The 10,079-nt window shown below is 47.1% G+C and overlaps 1 protein-coding gene and 1 long non-coding RNA gene across 2 annotated transcripts; one reads left to right on the top strand and one right to left on the bottom strand.

The window, feature by feature from the left end:
- The first annotated feature begins 4,281 nt into the window (after window positions 1–4,281).
- On the top strand, window positions 4,282–5,346 carry LOC127311965 (wall-associated receptor kinase 3-like). Its single transcript, XM_051342443.1, has one exon. The coding sequence runs from the start codon at window positions 4,282–4,284 to the stop codon at window positions 5,344–5,346; it is 1,065 nt and encodes a 354-aa protein (XP_051198403.1).
- Window positions 5,347–9,140: 3,794 nt separating this feature from the next.
- LOC139833303 (uncharacterized) lies at window positions 9,141–9,701 on the bottom strand. Its single transcript, XR_011748768.1, has 3 exons — window positions 9,655–9,701; window positions 9,400–9,571; window positions 9,141–9,308 (listed from the first exon to the last, which is right to left on the bottom strand). It is a non-coding gene; the product is annotated as an uncharacterized lncRNA (long non-coding RNA).
- Window positions 9,702–10,079: the final 378 nt, after the last annotated feature.

Below are 10,079 nucleotides of genomic sequence, written 5' to 3'. Positions count from 1 at the left end.
TTCGTATTGGCATCTTCATCTGCTCTAATTCGAAGATATCATCAACTAATCAATTACTCATTTACTCATTATTTTTTGCCGGGCAGGGCTTGGAAACGGTTCATCAATACTGTTCCGGGTGAATGGAAACCGGAGCTTACATTTAGAGATTACCTGTAAGTAGTACTATATATATAGCTATGTCCGTGAAACTTTATATATGATATTTACTTTCAATACGATGCTTGATTATTAGTTTGATCGAACTATTTTTAAGTAAAGTGTATGAGGCAGGAAAAAGGGAATAACTTATGTGGATACTACGTCTGCACCTTCATGCGTGACATGTCCTGTCCCAAGGGTGGGGATGCCCAAATACACCACACTCGTGTACGATAACAAATTTTCACAATTAATCTTAATTAGTACCATCTATTGTATTGAGTTCCATTCATATATTGATCTCCTTTTTTAAATATAGATGACACGCCTGCGGGACACTCTCATAACAGCGGATCAAATAAAAGCAATTCAAGAGGAAATCGCGGGATTCTTTATTACCGAGGTCCTTACCCCAGGTGGAGAGCACTATCGGAAGATCGTGACGTCGGACGATATTCGTTCAGGAAAAGTTGTATTGTAAATATGCATGCATTACGTGTACTGTGTTGACTATGTCGTGTACTGTTGACGATGTCTATATATATTCATGACGATTTTTTGTGGTTTCTTGAATGATATATATATGCATTGCTGAAACTCTGCCGCGGCAAGGGAAACAGACTGTTTCTCTCGTCATGCAGAGAAACGCTGGTACAGCCGAAATCTGTGCCGCGGCAGAGAAATAGCAATTCTCTGCCGCGGCAGAGAAACATAGGCCCGGTTCGTACCACGAACCGGGACCAAAGCCCTTCCACCGCGAGCTCCCTGGCCGCACCACGTGTCGAGGCCTTTAGGCCCGGTTTATGTTTGAACCGGGACTAAAGGGTACCCCCTTTAGTCCCGCCTTGTTGGTCCCGGTTCGGGAACCGGGTCTAAAGGCCCAAATGGACCGGGCCTATTGCCCCGTTTTCCACTAGTGGACCAGGCCGCTGTCTACGATGCTCTAATGGGATTTCCGGTTATTGGCAGAAGTCCAGATGCAGAGTATTCCCTTCCTGTGAAAGTTACAGTGCCAGTTCCCTTTATTCTCACCTGGACGGTTGCTGACCCAGACAGGCCAGCTGATTTCGCCGGAAATTGCACCAGGGAAGCTGCCCGCAACGTCTGCAAGAGCAGAGACAGCGTCTGCTATACATCTGACGGACGTTATATTTGCTCCTGCGAACATGGTTACCAAGGCAACCCTTATATCCCCGACGGATGCCAAGGTAAATTTATAGAACAACTGTTGAATATATAATTAAATTATCATATAATTTGAATAAACAAATGATAAAGAAACAACATGTAAACTAAACATTCAAACCACAATAGTAGATGAACAAATCGCATCTAGACAAGAGTCACAAGACGAACCGGTTGCATCTAGCACATAAATTAGAACTAGAAATTCTAGTAGAGATTGAAATTAACATGGAAGACCGAAATACATAAGGTCCAGCATTGGCCGCCGCAGCAGCAGCGATGTTGGCAGTTGCACAACAGCGTCGGTGTTCTCGCCGATGTTGAGGTTGCTGAAGAGGTTGCCGATATCGAAGTTGTCGTTGGGGAACTTGTCGTTGGACGACGTCGTGTTGCTAGTGCCGCGCGTAACCGCTCCCCAAAACCAGATTGCCCCTCACTCGTACATGTATACGAGAGGTAGGGTTCTAGAGACCTACTGTCCCATCGGTCGGTGCATGCCAAAGGATGGGATGAGGAAGACGAAGGAGACGGAGCAATGTAATGGATGAGGAAGACGAAGACGACGGTGCAATGTACTGGAAAGAGGCAATCGCATATGGTGTCGCGTATACACGGCTAGGGTTTACGTCCGAGTTTCCCGTAACCCGCGTCATGGCGAGTCGGGCGGCGAAGGAGAAAGAGTGCACGAGGGCTCTCTCTCTCTCTCTTCTCACTCACTTACAAGGACTAGAACAACCCCCTTATAAACCACTCAAATTCTCTCTCTACTAGCAAATGAGAATAAACTTTTAGTCCCACCCCGCCATATCCACATGGACCAAGAGAATTTCAGAATTTGTATTGAGCTATAGTCTAAGAGCATCTCCAGCCGTTGGGGCTCCCCAGGCCGAAATCCGGCGCTATTTAGTCCGGATGGATGTAAAATTTGGCTTTGGGAGGCCCATTTCCCCAGCGGCGAGCCCAGGGCCGCGTAAATAGCGACGGTGCAATCACCGAGAAGGGGAACCGTTGCAGTGGCAACCGTGTCGATAGACGCATTGAACAGCCGTAATGGACCGTGAAGTGGCCTGGGGAGCCCAAACGCGGGGGAACCGTCGCAGTGCCCTCGATGCGCGGACCGCCGTAATGGAGCACGAACTCCGTGGAAGAGCAACCGCCGCTCTCTTCGTCGATAGACCCCTACATATACGTTTTCCGGTCTACAACCGGCCGGTGCCATTCATCTCTTCACCATCCTCTGTCAGTATGAGCAATCTCTCTTTGCCATCGGACACCGACAGCGAGGGGAAATCACCTAGATGGCGCCATTGGTGGGACAGCGACGATTCCCCGCCGCCGGACAGCGAGGAGGAATGGGAGGCCGACGAGCAGGACGAGGAAGAGGCTGAGGAGCAGGATGAGGAAGAGGCTCAGGAGGAGGAGGAGGAGGAAGAGTCTGAGGACGCGGCGGCCCGGGCGAAGGCGGAGGCGGATGCGGAAGCAAAGCCGAAGGCGAAGGTGCAGCCGGCGAGCACCTTCGACGAGGAGGAGGACACAAGTTCTTCCGACGCGTCGAAGGACACCGGCTCTTCGGAGGAGGTGACGAGCCGGAAGCGCCACCATGAGGACGATGAGGCGGGGCCATCAAGGAAGAAGAAGTAGTTTAAAAAATGTGTTCAAAGTTTTTATATGTATTGTTTATGTCTATCCTTAATTTGTTTATGTTGCACGCGCGTCTACAAATTTCTTCTATCTATTAAAATAAATTTTTCCCCCAAACGCACGCGCGCCGTATCTCGGGAAGGCGATGCGACGAGAACGACGATCGGCCTTTATCGCCGACACGTCGGGGCCACCAGACGATTCCCGCGCTATTTTTTCCTCCGGACTTCCCGAGTGCTCCCCCGGGGGGCCGGGGTTGACATGGGCTCGCCGGATGGATGAAATCCCAAATTCGACCGAAAACGAGGACCCAGAGGCGCGACTAGACCATTTTTCACCGTCCGGATGAAAAAAGAGGCTGCCGGGAGCCTCGTCGGGGAGACGGCTCGAGATGCTATGAGACCCAAGACCAAATTCCAACAACAACCTCACTGTTTCCCTCGCGTCCTCCTGTCCATCTTTAATTTATTTCGACCACATTTGACCCTAAAAGGTATACATTTGTGCATATGTGACAGGTTGCACCAGATTTATAATCACATTTTAAATCACCTATTTCACGTTGAAAACGGTTACACGTACAAGGCCTAACTGTTGTGACACGAGGTCCTAGTCAGGTTGTACCTGCGCAACATCCGAGCCGCGAGGCCGGTCATGGATTATGTAGTCAACACTGGGGGACAATCAATATAATCTGGTTCAAAGTGAAACATGTGTTAAAAATGTGGTGATAAATCTTAATCTCGTTGTAACTTGACACAAGTGAACAAATACCTGGTGCAAAGTAAAACTACGTATTCTTTCTTTTTCTGGAATACCTTATTTTCTTTTGACGGGAACGCAATGTCTTACTATTTACAATTTTGGCCGACAAACGATTTTGTTTCTTTCCGTCAGAACACCTAAAACTGTTGGTTGGTTATATGCAGATACCAACGAGTGTGACTTCCCCAAAGAAGATATTGAGTGCTACGGCGAATGCACTAATACACAGGGATCCTTCGAGTGCAGCTGCCCGCAGGGAACAGGTGGCAACTATACTCTCCCAAATGGTTGCGTCGAACCACCCAAGCCTTCAAAGACGAGAAACACAGGTGAGCATGGTGCTAGAACCCAAGATCGATATGTATCCTGCGCAACTATTTTTATTACTTGTCTCAGTCGAGAACGTCAACCTTGACATACATGAAGAACCTCTACCCATGTATATATATTCTCACGACACAGCATGTTTACATATTTTCAGGTTTGGACATTGGAATAGGACTTGGCAGTGGGGCAGCTGCTATCGTCGTTATTCTTTCTGTAATTTTCATGATGCAGAAGTTAAAACATGAGAAAGCAAGAAAGCTGAGAAGAAAGTTCTTTGAGCAAAATCGTGGACAGCTATTGCAACAATTGGTATCTCAGAGAGCTGATATTGCAGAAAGAATGATCATAAGTTTAGAGGAGTTAGAAAAGGCAACAAACAATTTTGATAAATCTCGTGAACTTGGAGGTGGAGGGCATGGCATCGTCTACAAGGGAATTTTATCAGATCTACATGTTGTAGCTATCAAGAAACCAAAGATGGTGGTTCAAAAAGAGATAGATGAGTTCATTAATGAGGTCGCTATCTTGTCCCAAGTCAACCATAGAAATGTGGTAAAACTCTACGGTTGTTGTCTTGAAACAGAAGTCCCAATGTTAGTTTATGAGTTTGTATCCAATGGGACCCTTTATGACCATCTTCATGGTGCGTCACTTTCATGGAACAACAGGCTGCGCATAGCAATTGAAACATCCAAATCGCTTGCGTATCTTCACTCGGCTGTTTCAATACCTATCATCCATAGAGATATCAAGTCTGTTAACATACTTTTGGATGATACTCTCACATCAAAGGTAGCAGATTTTGGAGCTTCAAGGTACATTCCCATGGAGAAATCGGGGGTAACAACAATGGTGCAAGGTACAGTAGGATATTTGGATCCTATGTACTTCTACACATCACGGCTCACGGAGAAGAGTGATGTTTATAGCTTCGGTGTCATTCTTGTAGAACTATTGACTCGAAAGAAGCCTTTTTCATACATGTCGTCGGAAGGTGATAGCCTTGTTGCATGTTTTGTTACCCTGTTTGCGGAAGGTCGTTTGTTGCACATATTAGACCCACGTGTTATTGAAGAAGGAGGCCCAGAAGTAGAAAAGGTCGCTATGCTTGCGGTAGCATGTGTACAACTAAAAGGAGAGGATCGTCCAACCATGCGGCAAGTGGAAATGACACTAGAAGGCCTTCAAACATCGAAGGAGCATGTTCCAGATGGGGAGAACAATGAAATTGCAATAAGTTCTCCCTCAACCAACATTGATGAAATAAACATGGATGATTCAACTTGACAATATAGCATGGAAGAAGAGTTTATGCTATCTGCAAGGTACCCTCGGTAGTTTTACTTTGAGTAGTAATGTTTCGAGGATTTGTGTGCATCCAAAATGTACCCTTATTGGAAAGGTATCACTGATGCTTTTTGCTACCGTGTCATCTTTGTTACTTGTGTAATAAAAACTGAAGATTTATTCCTCTTTTCGAAAGGCTAGGTTTGTAAAATATCCACTCCGATGAAAGTTTATTTTCAATCCTAACAATTGTTTAGAGATGGCTAGGAACTTAGGATTTACCAGCATGTCCAACAATATAAGCCGTTTTAGCGAATTAAAATAGTTTGCTAAACCAGCTTATATTACGAAATGGAGGTAATGTTTCATTGTCTGATTCCTCCAGATCATGAGCATACTGGAGAACATACACCCCACCCTCAGCTAGATGTGGAATTAGTTTAACATGCATAAAATTTTATATTAGAATAAGGAACATCTCTTGAGAAACAAAAAAGAATCATTATCAATAGTGATTATTTTTTAGGGAATATTATTGATAGTGATAATTAGACAAACTCGTAACAAAGTGTAAGGTGTGTTTCTCCTTCGTTTCTGAAGATTATGGGCCTGGGCAATATAGAGTGATGAACTCGCAGCAATATGATCGTTCTGATGAGGTCCAAATCGCAGCCAACGTTCCGGTCAGCCTAGGTCCTCCTCTAGAGAAACCACGACCTGAGCAAGATACACACGGAAAGGAATCTAAAAAATGTTTGCTACCCATGATCGCATCATGCACTGGTCGAGTCATGCTGGAGCGGTGAGGTCGATGCGGTAACCCGTGGTGGTATACGAGGCATTCTGGTCCCACGCGAACAATAATCATCGTGGACCGGTGGACGTGGTGCCGTCTCCCCTCAATAGGTAGCAGCAACGTCGCCGCCGGCAATTCTTGTACTCCAGAGATTCCTCCGTCACTGTGTAAGCGGGTAGCGGGGCCGATATACTCGCATCGGTGAGTGGCGTGCAGCTTCGTGAAATCCAGACCAAGTGAAGTGAGCTGGCTTCTTGCCTGCAGGGAAGAAAGGTCAATAATCCGCAAATGTGCTGCTGGATCTTGGCAATCGACCGAATTGATTCCAGGGCATATGAAGAGAAAACTGAGTCAACGATATCAGGAACGGTAATGGACAGCAGCTGATTTGACGAGGAAATTTTCGAAATGTTGGTTGTATATCTTGAAAACATTTCCTGCAGCTCCCCAAGTGGCCGAAAATTGAAGGGGCCAAGGAGGCCTGGAAATTCTACAACCATCATCTCACCCAACTATGACCACAGTCGCCTTCAGGCTCGCTGCAGGTGAGGGGATCGACAAAGAACAAAACAAAAGGAGTGCTTGCTCCTCCTAAACAAAAGGAGACGCTACTCTGCTCGCAGCAACAAGATCGATCGCGAGCCGGCCGGCCTATAATCTATCGGGCTGTCGGGCGCCGGAGGAGGCGAGCACGAAACGTGAGGCGAAGGTGTAGTGGTGGCAGAGGTGGCCGGCGCCGGAGACGTCGTCGCCGTAGCCGTCGCAGTCGAAGTTGCGGGCATAGCTGAGCGGGTCGTACTGGTGGCAGTACCGGGACGCGGCGGCTGGCCGCGCGGCCGTGCACAGCATCTTGCTCCGCCTGCGCAGCCTCCGCACCAGCCGGGCAAGCGCCAGCCCGCACCCTCCCGGCCCTCGGCGGCATGACGACGACGGCCGCGCTGCCGAACCGGCATTGCCCTCCCCCATCTGGATCGATCTTGACTCTGAGAGAATGTGTCTTGGCACTTTGGCAGTGTGCGGCGTTGGTGGGCGACTCCGTGGTCTTGCTGGCGTGATTTATAGGAGCTGATCGCGTGACTGTGAGTGGAGTGGAGCTGTGGGCACTGGAATCTTGGACTGTGGGAGAGAAACGACGACGGGGAGCGGTTTCCCGTCTCGCATGTGGTCCGGACGTACGACCTCGAATAGAATACCAAGTTCTACTGGAGAGAGTGTAGAGTAGGTGATAGTTTTAATCTCTTGGTTTGTTTTTTTAGGATGATAAAGTAAAGTGGAGTGGCTTGAACAATTAGGATAAGCCACGAGCCTCCTCTTTGCATCTAATCTACTACTCCAGTCTAGCCTTGAGCTGCTTTTGCGAGTTCTTCTTTGCAAAAGAGAGCTTTGTTTGTTGCGGGGATTGGCAAACGAGAGCTAACCCGTAGATGCATGAACTAGTTCATGATTAGGGAGCAGCAAGCTTGATGAGCTCCAGGAATCAATGGATGCGGTGTTTGAGCTGACAGCCTCCAAGGGAACCGATTAAGCATTTTCAAACGAGATGATTACACAAAACGTAGTAGTAGGGTTAATAGAGTAGGCATAGGGACGGCGCGCGCCATATGCATGAACTTGCATGTGGAGTTTGACACAGTTTAAACGTCCGATGAAGGAACCAGAACAGCTGGAGCCCCGCCGTCATGGGGTAATGTAATTTTAGTGTTCCCAAGTGGAGAAGGGGGAAGAAGAAGAAAAGGAGACGGCGGTCGGCGGTGGGGCGTGCGAGCGAGCGCCGGAGCCACTACGCCGGCCGTGTCCCCCGCGCGTACGAGGAAAGAGCGTGGCAAAGCGCGCGCACTTTGTTCCGATCGATATGCACTTTGTCACGAGGTAGTCTATCAAGCAAAGGTAATTAGTAGGACATCTTTCTCCCGTGAATGTGTGTGATTTTGCAACGAGACGGAGGAAATCCTTTCGTCTTGTTTCTTCCATGTCATGTGTACTGTAGTGAGGAAATCTATGTTGTTCTTGTGTAACTACTGGAATAATTTAATTTTGGAATTTTGTCTCGAAGAGAATAAACGGCCGAGGCACGCAACAGTCGAGAAACTACATAGGGCACGTTTGGTCAGTTTTTGGGCTAAGTGGGAAAAGTCTAAAACGTGATGCGCGTTCTAGACAGGTCATGACCAACTTTGATCAGTTGCTTGGTTGCTCGTGATGCATGGATTGGGCCAAAAGGTTTATGTGTTTGGTTCCGTGTGGCGAAGCTCAAAATCACAGTGGAGATGAGACGTCGCTTGTTTGGGAGTACCTCCCAGGCAAACCTTCTGGTGACCTCTTCTCTTCACTGGTGCACGTGAAGAGGGAGTTTTCCGTGGATATCCAAATGCACGAAACTCGGGCCGCTAGCTAGGTGCGTGAAATGGAATTATAAAGGAACCAAACATGACCATACATTTTCATCAGATCTAAACCATGTGGTGGAAACACTAGGACATGGTTTTGGTTTTTGATGCTCCAAAAGCTAGCCTCGTCAGTCACATGCACGCATGCACACTAGTGGAAAACAGGCCTTTTGATCCGGGTGGTTAGGGCCTTTTGTCGCGGGCGGCCAGCCGCGACAAGCAAGGCGCGATAAAAGGGTGGCCTTTTATCCCGGGTCACTTACGACCCGCGACATAAGGTCCACCACGTGGCAGCCGCGGGGCGCGCAGGGCACAGGCCCTTTTGTCGCGGGCGGTATTACCACCCGCGACAAAAGGCCTTCTACGTGGCGCGCGCACAACGCTTCTGCTTTAGGGTTTGAGGGGTGCAGCACCCCTCCCCCCCCCGCCACCGACCGCCTGTTATTTCATTTTTTTCGTTCGAAAATAAAAGTTGCATATATTTGTACGCTACTAGAAGTTGTACACATTCATTCATTATATATATATATAGATCGATCAAACAAATATTGGAAGCAGAAGTCGATTCCCCTTACACATATTCGTAGGTTCCCTACATATATACATGGAGCTCACGATCGACAAACGGTACTAACGACCGTCTATTTGGAGGTAGAACAACTATCTGGACTAAACAAGCCTTTGTTGTTTATTACTTCTCTAACCAAAAGTCCCGCCACTTCCTCCGCGATTCCTAGTGCGTGTTCCTTTGGTTGGAGTCTGTCCCGCATGAAGTCGACCTATATACGAAAATGAGATGAGTATGACTATATCAGTCTTGATAACGAAATATTGATGATAATAAATAAAGTTGTGAATGTTATTGCTTACGTCGAATTTATTTCTGTTCTGCTTCTCAGTGGTTAACATGCGAATGGACTCGCAAACGTAGTATCCACATAGATTCGTCCCTTGTGGCTGCTGGGGGCACGCTACAGGAGTAAATGTTAGCTTCTTTGCAAAGGTAATGTCCTTATGAACATTCTTCAAAGCTTGCCAAGCCCTGCCAGGCAAAAGAATGATTGAATGAGTGGATAATTAATTGATATCTCACGAAAGATAAAGCGCGGCGATGAAGGAAATTACACTTGGAGCAACTTCTGCAAGTCCTGGAACCCGTCCAGGCCTCTACTCGGTGGGTCTCTTACTTCAACTATTCCCTTATCAGGTTGAATGTCTAGTAGAATCCCGAGTGGAAGCTGCACATGTTATGCATATATACGTCAGGAATTACACTTAACATCGAGTAAGAAAAATTGAATGTGCATAAAAGATCATTAAGACTCTCACTCGTAGTTGTAAGGAAACAATATTGAATCACAGTAAATATTGCTGCCCCAAAAACCTTAGTAGGTTTCCCCCGTTTCTTCGCGTTTATGCTTCACCGTTTCAACATGTATTTTATACGGGTCAACAAACCCAACATTGATAATATTATTACTTTTGCACTCACTGATCTTCAGTCTGCAAAAGAGAACCCATAAGATATAATGAGTATATATATGCAATGA

This window comes from Lolium perenne, chromosome 7, assembly GCF_019359855.2.
Source record: "Lolium perenne isolate Kyuss_39 chromosome 7, Kyuss_2.0, whole genome shotgun sequence".
NCBI classification, from domain to species: Eukaryota; Viridiplantae; Streptophyta; class Magnoliopsida; order Poales; family Poaceae; genus Lolium; species Lolium perenne.
The sequence above is the reverse complement of the archived record's forward strand: the minus strand, read 5'-3'. Positions and strand labels throughout refer to the sequence as shown.